This window comes from Pleurodeles waltl, chromosome 2_1, assembly GCF_031143425.1.
Source record: "Pleurodeles waltl isolate 20211129_DDA chromosome 2_1, aPleWal1.hap1.20221129, whole genome shotgun sequence".
Lineage (NCBI taxonomy): Eukaryota > Metazoa > Chordata > Amphibia > Caudata > Salamandridae > Pleurodeles > Pleurodeles waltl.
The window spans coordinates 639,441,444-639,456,406 of NC_090438.1; the positions used below are offsets into that span (position 1 = coordinate 639,441,444).

Consider the following 14,963-nt stretch of genomic DNA (forward strand, 5'->3'; position numbering starts at 1 on the left):
CTTTGGTGTGAGGTTTGGGGACTAAGACCACTGGGCTAGCCCAGGGGCTGTCAGAGTGCTCAATTACTCCCAATTCCAGCATCTTGTGGACTTCCACCTTGATGCTTTCCTTAACTTGATCAGACTGTCTGAAGATTTTGTTTTTGACAGGCATGCTGTCTCCTGTGTCCACATCATGGGTACACAGGTGTGTCTGACCAGGGGTTAGGGAAAAGAGCTCAGCAAACTGCTGCAGGACCTTCCTACAGTCAGATTGCTGTTGGCTAGAGAGGGTGTCTGAATAGATCACTCCATCCACTGAGCCATCTTTAGGGTCTGATGAGAGGAGATCAGGGAGAGGCTCACTCTCAGCTTCCTGGTCCTCATCTGTTACCATCAACAGATTCACATCAGCCCTGTCATGGAAGAGCTTAAGGCGGTTCACATGGATCACCCTCTTGGGGCTCCTGCTAGTGCCCAGGTCCACCAGGTAGGTGACCTGACTCTTCCTCTCTAGCACTGGGTAAGGGCCACTCCATTTGTCCTGAAGTGCCCTGGGAGCCACAGGCTCCAGAACCCAGACTTTCTGCCCTGGTTGAAATTCAACCAGTGCAGCCTTTTGGTCATACCAAAACTTCTGGAGCTGTTGGCTGGCCTCAAGGTTTTTACTTGCCTTTTCCATGTACTCTGCCATCCTTGAGCGAAGGCCAAGTACATAGTCCACTATGTCTTGTTTAGGCTCATGGAGAGGTCTCTCCCAGCCTTCTTTAACAAGAGCAAGTGGTCCCCTTACAGGGTGGCCAAACAGAAGTTCAAAGGGTGAGAACCCTACTCCCTTCTGAGGCACCTCTCTGTAAGCGAAAAGCAGACATGGCAGGAGGACATCCCATCTCCTTTTGAGTTTTTCTGGGAGCCCCATGATCATGCCCTTTAATGTCTTGTTGAATCTCTCAACAAGGCCATTAGTTTGTGGATGATATGGTGTAGTGAATTTATAAGTCACTCCACACTCATTCCACATGTGTTTCAGGTATGCTGACATGAAGTTGGTACCTCTGTCAGACACCACCTCCTTAGGGAAGCCCACTCTGGTAAAGATACCGATGAGGGCCTTGGCTACTGCAGGGGCAGTAGTCGACCTAAGGGGAATAGCTTCAGGATACCTAGTAGCATGATCCACTACTACTAGGATGTACATATTTCCTGAGGCTGTGGGAGGTTCAAGTGGACCCACTATGTCCACACCCACTCTTTCAAAGGGGACCCCCACCACTGGAAGTGGAATGAGGGGGGCCTTTGGATGTCCACCTGTCTTACCACTGGCTTGACAGGTGGTACAGGAGATGCAAAACTCCTTAACCTTCTGGGACATGTTGGGCCAGTAGAAGTGGTTGACTAACCTCTCCCACGTCTTGGTTTGTCCCAAATGCCCAGCAAGGGGAATATCATGGGCTATGGTCAGAATAAACTCTCTGAACGCCTGAGGCACTACCACTCTCCTAGTGGCACCAGGTTTGGGATCTCTTGCCTCAGTGTACAGGAGTCCATCTTCCCAATAGACCCTATGTGTTCCAGTTTTCTTGCCATTGGACTCTTCAGCAGCTTGCTGCCTAAGGCCTTCAAGAGAGGGACAGGTTTCTTGTCCCTTACACAACTCTTCCCTTGAGGGTCCCCCTGGGCCCAAGATCTCAACCTGATAAGGTTCCAGCTCCATAGGCTCAGTTCCCTCAGAGGGCAGAACTTCTTCCTGAGAAGAGAGGTTCTCTTTTTGGTGTTGTGTTGCAGCTGGTTTCCCAGCTGGCTTTCCTTTTCTCTTGGTAGGCTGGGCCTTTCTTCCAGACTCCAGCTCTACTTTTTCACCCTGTGCCTTGCACTGTGCCCTTGTCTTGACACACACCAGTTCAGGGATACCCAGCATGGCTGCATGGGTTTTTAGTTCTACCTCAGCCCATGCTGAGGACTCCAGGTCATTTCCAAGCAAACAGTCTACTGGGATATTTGAGGAGACCACCACCTGTTTCAGGCCATTGACCCCTCCCCACTCTAAAGTTACCATTGCCATGGGATGTACTTTAGTTTGATTGTCAGCATTGGTGACTGGATAGGTTTGTCCAGTCAGGTATTGGCCAGGGGAAACCAGTTTCTCTGTCACCATAGTGACACTGGCACCTGTATCCCTCAGGCCCTCTACACTTGTCCCATTAATTAAGAGCTGCTGCCTGTATTTTTGCATGTTAGGGGGCCAGGGAGCCAGTGTGGCTAAATCCACCCCACCCTCAGAGACTAATGTAGCTTCAGTGTGACACCTGATTTGCTCTGGGCACACTGTTGATCCCACTTGGAGACTAGCCATTCCAGTGTTAGCTGGAGTGGAGTTAGAAGTGGTTGTTTTCTTGGGACAGGCCTTGTCTCCAGTTTGGTGTCCAGACTGACTACAGCTACGACACCAGGCCTTTTTGGGATCAAAGTTTTTACCCTTGTACCCAGAATTGTTTTGTAAAGAGGCTCTGGGCCCACCCTCCTGTGCAGGTTTTTGGGGGCCTGTAGAAGACTCTTTACTATTTTTGTTTTTGGCTGTCTCGCCACCCTTCCCCTGGGGAGGTTTTGTGACCCCTTTCTTTTGGTCACCCCCTGTGGAAGTTTTGGACACCATAGTCTTGACCCAATGGTCCGCCTTCTTTCCCAATTCTTGGGGAGAAATTGGTCCTAAGTCTACCAGATGCTGATGCAGTTTATCATTGAAACAATTACTTAATAGGTGTTCTTTCACAAATAAATTGTACAGCCCATCATAATTACTTACACCACTGCCTTGAATCCAACCATCTAGTGTTTTTACAGAGTAGTCTACAAAGTCAACCCAGGTCTGGCTCGAGGATTTTTGAGCCCCCCTGAATCTAATCCTATACTCCTCAGTGGAGAATCCAAAGCCCTCAATCAGGGTACCCTTCATGAGGTCATAAGATTCTGCATCTTTTCCAGAGAGTGTGAGGAGTCTATCCCTACACTTTCCTGTGAACATTTCCCAAAGGAGAGCACCCCAGTGAGATTTGTTCACTTTTCTGGTTACACAAGCCCTCTCAAAAGCTGTGAACCATTTGGTGATGTCATCACCATCTTCATATTTAGTTACAATCCCTTTAGGGATTTTCAACATGTCAGGAGAATCTCTGGCCCTATTTATGTTGCTGCCACCATTGATGGGTTCTAGGCCCATCTCTGGTCTTTCCCTTTCTATGGCTAGGATCTGTCTTTCCAAAGCCACTCTTTTGGCCATCCTGGCTAACTGGATGTCCTCTTCACTGGAGTTATCCTCAGTGATTTCAGAGAGGTTGGTCCCTCCTGTGAGGGAGCCAGCATCTCTGACTATTATGCTTGGAGTCAGGGCTTGAGAGGCCCTGTCTTCCCTAGATAGGACTGGTAGGGGGGAATCACCCTCCAAGTCACTATCATCATCCTCTGAGTTGCCATCCTCAGAGGGGTTGGCCTTTTCAAACTCTGCCAACAGCTCCTGGAGCTGTAGTTTGGAAGGTCTGGGGCCCATTGTTATTTTCTTTAATTTACAGAGTGACCTTAGCTCCCTCATCTTAAGATAGAGGTAAGGGGTGGTGTCGAGTTCCACCACATTCACATCTGTACTAGACATTATGCTTCTAAAAGTTGGAATACTTTTTAAGAATCTAAAACTAGTTCTAGAATCTAATTCAAACTTTTACCAAACTTTTAAACTCTAAAAGAAATGCTAACAGGGACTAACACAAGGCCCTAGCAGGACTTTAAAGAATTTAGAAAAATTTCAAATTGCAAAAAATCAATTTCTAATGACAATTTTTGGAATTTGTCGTGTGATCAGGTATTGGCTGAGTAGTCCAGCAAATGCAAAGTCTTGTACCCCACCGCTGATCCACCAATGTAGGAAGTTGGCTCTGTATGCACTATTTCAAAGTAAGGAATAGTATGCACAGAGTCCAAGGGTTCCCCTTAGAGGTAAGATAGTGGCAAAAAGAGATAATACTAATGCTCTATTTTGTGGTAGTGTGGTCGAGCAGTAGGCTTATCAAAGGAGTAGTGTTAAGCATTTGTTGTACATACACACAGGCAATAAATGAGGAACACACACTCAGAGACAAATCCAGCCAATAGGTTTTGTTATAGAAAAATATATTTTCTTAGTTTATTTTAAGAACCACAGGTTCAAATTCAACATGTAATATCTCATTTGAAAGGTATTGCAGGTAAGTACTTTAGGAACTTTGAATAATTACAGTAGCATATATGCTTTTCATATAAAACACAAATAGCTGTTTTAAAAGTGGACACAGTGCAATTTTCACAGTTCCTGGGGGAGGTAAAGTATTGTTATTTTTAGCAGGTAAGTAAATCACTTACAGGTCACAGTTTTGGGTCCAAGGTAGCCCACCGTTGGGGGTTCAGGGCAACCCCAAAGTTACCACACCAGCAGCTCAGGGCCGGTCAGGTGCAGAGGTCAAAGAGGTGCCCAAAACACATAGGCTTCAATGGAGAGAAGGGGGTGCCCCGGTTCCGGTCTGCCAGCAGGTAAGTACCCGCGTCTTCGGAGGGCAGACCAGGGGGGTTGTGTAGGGCACCGGGGGGGACACAAGTCAGCACAAAAAGTACACCCTCAGCAGCGCGGGGGCGGCCGGGTGCAGTGTGTAAACAAGCGTTGGGTTCTTTGTAGGTTTCAATGGGAGACCAAGGGGTCTCTTCAGCGGTGCAGGCAGGCAAGGGGGGGGGCTCCTCGGGGTAGCCACCACCTGGGCAAGGGAGAGGGCCTCCTGGGGGTCACTCCTGCACAGAAGTTCCGTTCCTTCAGGTGCTGGGGGCTGCGGGCGCAGGGTCTTTTCCAGCCGTCGGGACTTTAGGTTCAGGCAGTCGCGGTCAGGGGGAGCCTCGGGATTCCCTCTGCAGGCGTCGCTGTGGGGGCTCAGGGGGGACAACTTTGGTTACTCACGGTCTCGGAGTCGCCGGAGGGTCCTCCTTGAGGTGTTGGTTCTCCACCAGTCGAGTCGGGGTCGCCGGGTGCAGTGTTGCAAGTCTCACGCTTCTTGCGGGGATTTGCAGGGGTCTTTAAATCTGCTCCTCTGTAACAAAGTTGCAGTTCTTTTGGAGCAGTGCCGCTGTCCTCAGGAGTTTCTTGTCTTTCTTGAAGCAGGGCAGTCCTCTGAGGATTCAGAGGTTGCTGGTCCTTTGGAAAGCGTCGCTGGAGCAGGTTTCTTTGGAAGGCAGGAGACGGGCCAGTAAGACTGGGGCCAAAGCAGTTGGTGTCTTCTGTTCTTCTTCTGCAGGGGTTTTTCAGCTCAGCAGTCCTCTTCTTCTTGTAGTTTCAGGAATCTAAATTCTTAGGTTCAGGGGAGCCCTTAAATACTAAATTTAAGGGCGTGTTTAGGTCTGCGGGGTTAGTAGCCAATGGCTACTAGCCCTGAGGGTGGGTACACCCTCTTTGTGCCTCCTCCCAAGGGGAGGGGGTCACATCCCTAATCCTATTGGGGGAATCCTCCATCTGCAAGATGGAGGATTTCTAAAAGTTAGAGTCACTTCAGCTCAGGACACCTTAGGGGCTGTCCTGACTGGCCAGTGACTCCTCCTTGTTATTCTCATTATTTCCTCCGGCCTTGCCGCCAAAAGTGGGGGCCGTGGCCAGAGGGGGTGGGCAACTCCACTAGCTGGAGTGTCCTGCGGTGCTGGAACAAAGGGGTGAGCCTTTGAGGCTCACCGCCAGGTGTTACAGTTCCTGCCTGGGGGAGGTGTTAGCATCTCCACCCAGTGCAGGCTTTGTTACTGGCCTCAGAGTGACAAAGGCACTCTCCCCATGGGGCCAGCAACATGTCTCTAGTGTGGCAGGCTGCTGGAACCAGTCAGCCTACACAGATAGTTGGATACAGTTTCAGGGGGCACCTCTAAGGTGCCCTCTGGGGTGTTTTTCACAATAAAATGTACACTGGAATCACTGTGCATTTATTGTGCTGAAAAGTTTGATACCAAACTTCTCAGTCTTCAGTGTAGCCATTATGGTACTGTGGAGTTTGTGTTTGACACACTCCCAGACCATATACTCTTATAGCTACCCTGCACTTACAATGTCTAAGGTTTGGCTTAGACACTGCAGGGGCACAGTGCTCATGCACTGGTGCCCTCACCTATGGTATAGTGCACCCTGCCTTAGGGCTGTAAGGCCTGCTAGAGGGGTGACTTATCTATACTTGCATAGGCAGTGAGAGGCTGGCATGGCACCCTGAGGGGAGTGCCATGTCGACTTACTCATTTTGTTCTCTCCAGCACACACAAGCTGGCAAGCAGTGTGTCTGTGCTGAGTGAGGGGGCTCCAGGGTGGCATAAGTCATGCTGCAGCCCTGAGAGACCTTCCCTGGCATCAGGGCCCTTGGTACCAGAGGTACCAGTTACAAGGGACTTACCTGGATGCCAGGGTGTGCCAATTGTGGATACAAAAGTACAGGTTAGGGAAAGAACACTGGTGCTGGGGCCTGGTTAGCAGGCCTCAGCACACTTTCAATTCAAAACATAGCATCAGCAAAGGCAAAAAGTCAGGGGGTAACCATGCCAAGGAGGCATTTCCTTACATCAGGGTGCACCAAATTGTTTCTAGCTTGGATGAAAAACAAATTGGGGCTGGAAGACTTTGATAATCCTGACCATAAGAGGCTTAATAAGGCGTATGACCGTAAGAGAAACTATCAATGTAAATACAAATTGCGTTATGACTCAAAATGGGGCGTTTCCAATGTTAAATGGAAGATTGGTGATATGGTGTTGGTAAAGGATCGTACCTTTGTAACAAAGGGAAGGACAAGTTTCAAGGGTCCTTTCTGTATTAAGAAAGTTTAAAAAAAAATTGTTGTTTTAGATAATGGAGATGTATGGAGTATGTCTAGGATTGTGAAGGATTCCACTTCTCCAGAGAACAGTGGAAAAGAGAATGGGAAAGTTTCCACGAAAGTTTTCACTTCTCCAGAGAACCGAGGAAAGGAAAATGAGTCCAAGGCCGGGGCTCAGACCAATGTTTCCTCCAGGTTACGCTCCGAACCGAAATGGTTAAAGGACTTTGTGCATTAAAACTTATTGGTACTGTGCTTAACACACGTGGTGCCTTGCATATAATTGCGGCATAGTATAAATCTATATTGTAGCATGCAGTAGATGTTGCATATTATTGCATCATAGTGAAAACCTGTTTAGTAATATGTAGTAAGTTATATTTTTCCTGCTAGTATGTATTTAATATTTTTTTCTTTCTTTTTACGATTTGTTCTTTATCTTTTCTTTAAGTGTTTGATTGTGGGTAAGGGGGATGTGTTATGTTTGCCTGGTTATGATTATCTGTGAATGTTAAGGCACATATGAGAACCCTCACTTCATCAGGGTTCCATGTGTCAGAGATGAGCAAAGGAGGTTCTGTGGCAGTTGGACAGAGTGAGCGTTGTGTGTAGCCGCTCTGTCCTGGGTTGGTGGCAAAGGAATAAAGCTGTAGTTATCTCTTACCAGTTTCCGCATCATAACAAAGTACTATAGCTAGGTAAGGTCACAACTAGTTATGAGTCCTTATCAAAATGTCCGATGCATGCCGACTGTGTAGCCCCAAAAGTACCTAAACCTTTAGAAGCCATTAGTTATGAATCATTCATTGGAGTTGAGGTTTTCTGGTGCCAGTCGCCCACAGAACTGGTGATACCCACTGAACTTATTGGCTTCATTAGTTCCTGCAGAGAACTGAACTTAAGTTTACACGCTCATCCACAGCTGTATTAGTCCATATCTGTGGAATGTTGCATGCTAGAAATATGTTTTAAATGGTTCCAGCATCGGGAGAGCCTCCTTTGGCCCACATAAATGGACCCTGCAATACGGGTTTGACGGCAGGTTATTTCTGGGACTAGGTGAGGGTGTTACAGGCCCCCTACAGAGATACACTGGGGATAGTGAGGATCAAAAGCTTGTGAAGACAATTGACTATACAGCTTCAAAAATCGATTGATTCTAGTTCTTGGCTGGTGTTCTTTTATACATTGTGTGCAGGTCTTGTTGGTGGTCAGACACCCCACTAATTAGAGTTCAAGAAGGGCAGTGCTTCCTCTTGTGGCCAACGAAGGAAACACAAGAGTTTTCCTTTCTTTGAAAGTTGAACATTCTTCCAATGCAGTACACCTTTCTGTTATCTAATTTTCCTTGCCTTTGCAGAAGAATCGCGGGTCTCACCAGTTTCGACTGATCCCAAAGGTTGAAGTGGCAATAGCAACCTCCTTTCAAAATGGGAGGTACATTTAGGTGGACCTCGTGTAATAAGAGTACTGTGCTGATGATTATAAAGTAAAAGATTGGGTCACACCCAGTCAAGTAACATGATTGACACGTTCAGTAGAGAAAAAAAAACAGGTTAACCAGACAGGACTTAAAGTACTGTATGCCACAGCATCAACCCATACAAAAGAGTCCCACCTAACACAGTGGTACTGTTTATCAGCAGCCTCTGGGCATGTTGGGGGGATGGAGACAACATCTCATTACAAGGGGGAGAAGTATTAACCAATGCAGCCAGAGGATCATGACTAGCGTTGTATGTATCATTCTATTGTAAGGTCATCCCAGGCATTATGAGCAGTTAAAGCCTGCATGACCTCGTAGTATCACCTTGTGAACTGAAGCAACAGATAGGAGTTCTCTTCTATTCAAAATCCCCTTTAATAGCCCTTAATTTCGAGTCATAGAAAAAAAAATCATTTATAGCCTGTTAATGAGAAGTCCACTTTGTTCAAGAATAGGGAAAGGTAGCTGACGTTCAAATCGTAAATTGGGAGTTTATATGATTTGAAAATAAAGTATATTAGAGCATTTTAGGATCCTTGGAAACGTTCCTCCAAGTCGCGATAGTGGAAGGTGTGCACGTGTAGTGCCTCTTACTGTTGTTTTTGATCAAACAAGACTGGGGAGGCAATATCACTGGTAACGAGATAGGCATGGTTGCTAATTGTTAGCGAGGTGACAGGGAGGACTTAAAACCATGCTTAGACTTTTATCCAACAAACGATGCATTTGTTATAGGATCTGAGTGTTTCTCTGCATGTGTCACAATTCTAAATGTGAGTTAAGTTTACAGTGGTTTTCTTTGTCGTTTTAGTTTCTGATGATGCCTCTCAAGCTTCCACGCAGGATCGAGATCCGGAGGCAATGGCTGAGGCACGTGTTGACATCAGGAAGCTTTTACAATTTCTTGCTGGGCAGCAAGTGAACCCTACCAAGGCAATATGTAGTAAGTGGCTTCTATTTAGGTACAGCAATGTTATTTTCTTCAAACATATTGGCTAAAATGTATGAAGAGTTGATAAAAAGACTGCGCCGTAGCATACCTTCAAGTGTAAATAGCACAATTTTCAAATTGTTTACTTGAAGTCCTGAAAAACAGCTTAATTATATCAAATTTACGTGTATTGTCTAGAAAGCAAGTTATGTTGTGGGAGAGTGGCGTGGAGGTTTATGACATAAAAATTAAGTGTTTGGTCTTGGTTCTCATGATACAAGAAGTAGGCAGTTTTAATCAAACACAGGAGGAACTCATGTTTTCATTAGAATAAGCACAACACAAAATTTCTGAGATATCTAGTGCACATTTTGTAGGCTACTGTGGTGTTGAAAATGTTTGGCAATGCACTCACTTGCAATAATTCTGAAAATACATTTCCATTCTAAAAAACACAAGCAAATGAACAAAGTGAAAGGCAACTTATGAGACTACTGCATCAAATTCTCTGAGGCTCAGCTGTGAAGAGTAGAATCCTGAAATGATCAAATGTGACATCTCCCAATTTCCATACTCCCATCAGAACACAAAGTGGTTGCTTTTTAGGCCAGGCTTCAATTGTGATGATTATCTAAAATGCCCTTTTCCTTCAGTTTGTGACACTTAGGGCCTGTGTGCCTTTCAGAAGCTGACATGGTGTTATACATGTTGAGGTCTGGAATGACAGGTGCTCTAAGGTTTTCCGAAGCCTTTGATTTCTGATATTGCTCAATCTTTGAACGTTCCTCCCAAAACTGTGCTTGTTGAATCCCATGATAAAATAACCTTGATGATGGATAATAGGGCTGATCAGGTGCTAGGTTTATCCGTCGTCTACTAAGAAAACATCATGAGAACAGCTGCAGAGGACACAGTTAATGCTCCAAGTGTTCTTGGTCTAATGCTGGATGTGTCAAGCAGTTAAGATATTGATATAGAAAACAGTGAAGATTTTTATTGATACATGTCTACTGAACCAAAGTAGTCAATACAATATGGTAGTAGAAAACACCCCTCCAAGATAACCATTGTCGGAGTCATCCTTTATTTTCCATTGACGTTTTTTAGAATGTGAGCAGTAGGGCTGCGTAAAGCCACTTTTTTATTTTTACCTTTTTTTTTAGTTTGCATGCATACAGAAATTAGGTCACAATAAACCACCCAGATTTCCTCCGGAGGCAGAAGAAATTGATTTATTTTCCAGATTGGGCAGTTCCTGTGTTACTCCTTAGCAGAGCAAGATCCAGTATAAGTCACAAAAATTCCCAAGTTGGCACGAAACAGACATTTCCTATGACGTGTGCGTTCTCAGTAGATGTCAGTTTGCTGGTAAGAGATACGAGGACTACCTGAAAGCACCTGAACTGATCGGGTTTCAATCTCTACGCCTTTTTTATTTTGTTGTAGGAGGAAGGGAATTTTGTAGCATTCCTTAGCATTTGGTATTTCGCTCAACAGAACATAGCACTGGTTTCTGGTGAACTTCGAAATAGGCCGGGTGTAAAAAGTCTATCGGAGTTCAATCAGAATCTATAGTGAGACTTGTCAACTTCTTTGCAGAAGTCATAGACTGGGAAAAGGAGAGGAGCATTTTAGAGCACCATTTCCTAAAAGTCCTAAACGCTACAGACTGTTCTGTACCTATTAAGTGTGACCCACGACCAGGTGAGTTGCTGGTTTGTACTTCAAAAAAACTTTATAAAGACTTTTCAAAATGTTGGTGAATTGTTGTGTTTTTCAACTGAATTACCCTACACGTTGAAAGCAATGGTGTAGGTTTAAGAGGCAGTTCAAATTACCTGGGTATACCTTTTGATATTGCTACCTATAATTTTTCAAAATGAATAAAACCTCCTTCTCTCTGTGTTTTTTCAAGATATTGTAAACAAAAGGATCGTCCACTTCATTTTGCTACATGAAGATGTTTCCCTGCAATATTTCATCCCTGCAGTTGCCTAAATATGTTAATCTTGTGAGAATGGACTCATCTACAGATGAAAAGAGTATGAATTACAAACAAGAGTTGACTCCCACCCTGCGCAAGTTGTTCTGGCTCCAGTGCAGAAAGGGTGGCCAACACTGAATGAAAGCAGCAACATTGAAAACACAGAATGTTTTTCTACTTTCAGTTGCCGGAATGCACCGCCTCAAGATATATTTTTGTATTTCTGAAAGCAGTAAAACAATAAATATTACAAAAACCTGTCAAACATAAAGTTGCATGGCTATATTTTTTATAGTTAGGAGGTTATAATAGAAGGTTGAGTTCTAGTCGTTTCTTTCCTTAAATCTCTTCATTAGGCACTTTGAATAATTTTCCCAAGAAAGATGAAAAAAATAAATCCTAAACAGATTTGAACAATTATTGTAACATGTTAAACGTCCTCTCTAAGGTGTCACAGAATTATGAACAGCTCTAGTTTATAGGGGACAAGTGGATCTGCAAATAATACAATATATACAATGTGCAAGATTTTTTGAGGCTGTAATACCACATGAGGACAATAAAAGGGAGGACGTTTATGTTCTGGTTTCAAAGAACGTTTGTTGTGTTCTCAAGAAAATGGATATTTTAGCGGATGGGTTGTTTTAACACATTGTAGTATATGTTTCCATTGTATGCAGATTATTGAAGTCTCCTCCCGGCTGGTATTTTCTACACTATACCAACTTAAGGGCTTCATGTATTTTCTCCTCTCAAGAAACTATCATTCCTGTGATCAACAGTACCACTGAAATTGTAGACTTAAATTCAGGGATCTATGGCTCCTATTAAAAATATCCTCTCAGCTGCCTTTGACACAATCCTACCCCATATGCCTCTTCAGTTATATTCACCGGCCATGTCATTCACTAGTTCTCCTTATGCCTATCACATGCAGAGTCCCCCATGGTTCCATACCTTCCACTGACATGTTCATCCTCTGCATGGAATCGCTTGATGCTCTGTTTACAGAAAACAGCCACAAGATTCAGCAATATGCCGTGGTATAAAACTACCTGCAAGTCTCCTCTGCCTCAGACACCCAATGCCTGTGCATCATCCAGACAGGAATGCCCCTTGCCTACCTGAAGTTCAACCCTACCAAGACAGAATTCCTTTTATTTGTCAAGAACACCACCAAACAAACAAGAAACCGTACAAACCTGGCTCAATGATATGAACTGGTACTGCTTTGAACTCAAATTTCACTGAGTGGGAAGTCACCTGGATTAATCCTGGAGACCATCCACCCTCAAGGAACACATTGCGATGGCCTTGTACTATCTCTCTCTTCTAAACAAAGCAAAACTGTTTCTTCCAAGAAAGTGACTTGAGAACTGCTGTTGAAGTCCTCATTTTCTTGCAGATGGATGGTGGGAACACCTAGCTCCACAGCCTCCCAAACTCCACACTGGCACTATGCTGCATTCTGCACAAAGCAGCACGTCTCATCCACGGCCTGCAAAACTGATCACATCATCCACATACTGATAGAACTCCATTGGCCCCCCTTTTCGGCCTGCATCGTAATCAAAACCAGCTGCATAATTTACAGATCCATCATGGCTTGCGCCTCTCCACCACCCACGCTTAACTTTCAGACCAGCTCATTATCATTGGTTCTCGGCATACCCACAGCCAGGACCCAAACAGGCTGCAGACTGAGAAGTGTAAATGTTTTTGAAAAGGGCAGCAGACTACTAAATCACAATACATTAAACCTTCCACAAACTGGTGTTGGAGCATCGGTCCTTATTAATGAAACTTACAAGGGGACGCGTATAGGTCAATGAACCTTTTGGTTTGTGTAGGGTGTTCTTACAATAGTTTCGACACGGAATCAGAAATCAATACACAATAGTCATTAACCATAAGTCATTTCAACAATCAATGGGGTCAGTAATTTACACTCACCATGACTTTTCAGTTATGAATAACCACACCTTTAGGTATAAGTTTATTGCCTATTCGTTAACAATACTAAATCATGGCGGAGCCAAGATGGCGACCGGGAGAGACGCTTGAATCGGCGCTCCTCTCGGGTTCGCCCAAGAAGAACTTGCGGGGCGCTCCGGGGGCGCCGCTCCCGCACCTCTTGTGGCGGGACCTGTCCTGTGGGTCGTTCTCTCCCCAATGCCGGCTCCGTGATCGTCGGCCGCCATTTTGCTGCCCGTGCCGGGCTGGACGAGGCCCTGGAGCCGGGCAGAGAGGTGGGTGCGCGGAGCTGATGCGGCCCACCTCGTGAGGGCGTGAAGCCCAACATTGGATGAGTCCCGCGCTGGGTGCCCCCCCGCTAAATATTCGTTCGCCGTAGGCTTCCTCCCCTCCCCCCCCCTATATCGGGTGAGGGGGGCCTTGTGAGACAGCAGCGGGGGGGATCGGCGCACGGGGGCCCCGGACTGATGTGGAGGAGTGAAGGAGCGGGGTGTCGTGCCTCCCCCTGCAGGGGGCCCTGTAGGAAAGCAACAGCAGGCTTGGGGGTAACCTACTACAAGTGCGGGCTGGGAAATGGCCCCTGAATACTCCGGATGTTATATGAGGCGATGAAAGTACTGAGCGAGCCCGTGAGTCATCAAAACTGTGGGCCCCACTCCTCTTCTGCGTGCCGAAGAGGGACTGGAGCTGGGTACTGATTGCTGACCTCGTGTGGTGCTGGCTGGCCTGATTGCCCGTGAACTCACTTAAAAATCCACCAGTAGGCCTGAGACCGCAAAAATTGCAGCCTGTACCGGCGTGGCCCTGAGGAGAAGAGCGCGCCTTATTCGCTATCGCGGCCTAGAGTACGAAAGCGATTGCCAGAGTTCAGGAGGCACCAGGTCGCGATAGACAAGTCAAAATGGCCAGGAGGTCTAAATCAGCAAAGAATCAGGATCGGAACGCGCAGGGTCAGGCACCTGGAGACCAGCAGCATACGCCCTCCTTGCAGTCGCTGGAGTCCACACTCATGACTCACTCCTCACAATTTGAGAAAGTGTTACAAGCAATCATGGACACCAAAACATCGTTGGAAACCAGGATAGATACGGTATCGCAAGACTTAAACATCCTCAGGGTAGATCACGGCAAACTATCTGATAAAGTGAAGTCAACGGAGGAGGCAATAAGTGCGCTGACCCCAAAGGTCGAGGAGAATCAAAAACAAATTCTCCGCCTGAATGCAGAAGTTAAGTCACTGCAGAGAAGAACAGAGGAGGCGGAGGGCAGATCCCGCCGCAACAATGTTCGGTTTCTTGGCTTTCCTGAAAAGACGCTGGATCAAAGCTCAGAGCTTCTGCTGGAACAATGGTTAATCAGGGAGGTTTTGAATGGCTCTCCATCCAAATTTTTCTCGGTGGAGAGAGCATATAGAATACCAGGACGCCCTCCGGCACCGGGCCAACCTCCGAGACTACTGATAGCCAGATTTCTGAATTTCAGGGATCGGGATACCATACTCCAACGGTTCCGCAGCAAAGGCCCATACAGCTATGAGGACTCGAGAGTGCATGCTTATCCAGACTTCACCCAGGAAGTACAAAGGCAACGTAACTCCTTTAACCAAGTCAAACAACGCCTCCGGGAGTATGACATAAAATATGCACTAATGTTCCCCGCCAAATTACGTGTAATTTTAGAGGAACGCACTCACCTGTTCACCTCACCAGAAGATGCCTGGACGTGGATGCATGCTAAAGGTGTAGCCCAGCCACG

General features: G+C 46.0%; 1 protein-coding gene across 1 annotated transcript in view; it reads left to right on the forward strand.

Moving 5' to 3' along the window:
• HUS1 (HUS1 checkpoint clamp component) overlaps positions 1 to 11,505 on the forward strand; it is a 122,614-nt gene extending 111,109 nt beyond the window's left edge. Inside the window, exons 7-8 of the mRNA XM_069216133.1 lie at positions 9,131 to 9,262; positions 11,166 to 11,505. Of these exons, the coding sequence (XP_069072234.1) occupies positions 9,131 to 9,262; positions 11,166 to 11,248 (215 nt within the window). The 3' untranslated portion in view covers positions 11,249 to 11,505. The remainder of the gene's footprint in view (positions 1 to 9,130; positions 9,263 to 11,165) is intronic.
• Positions 11,506 to 14,963: the final 3,458 nt, after the last annotated feature.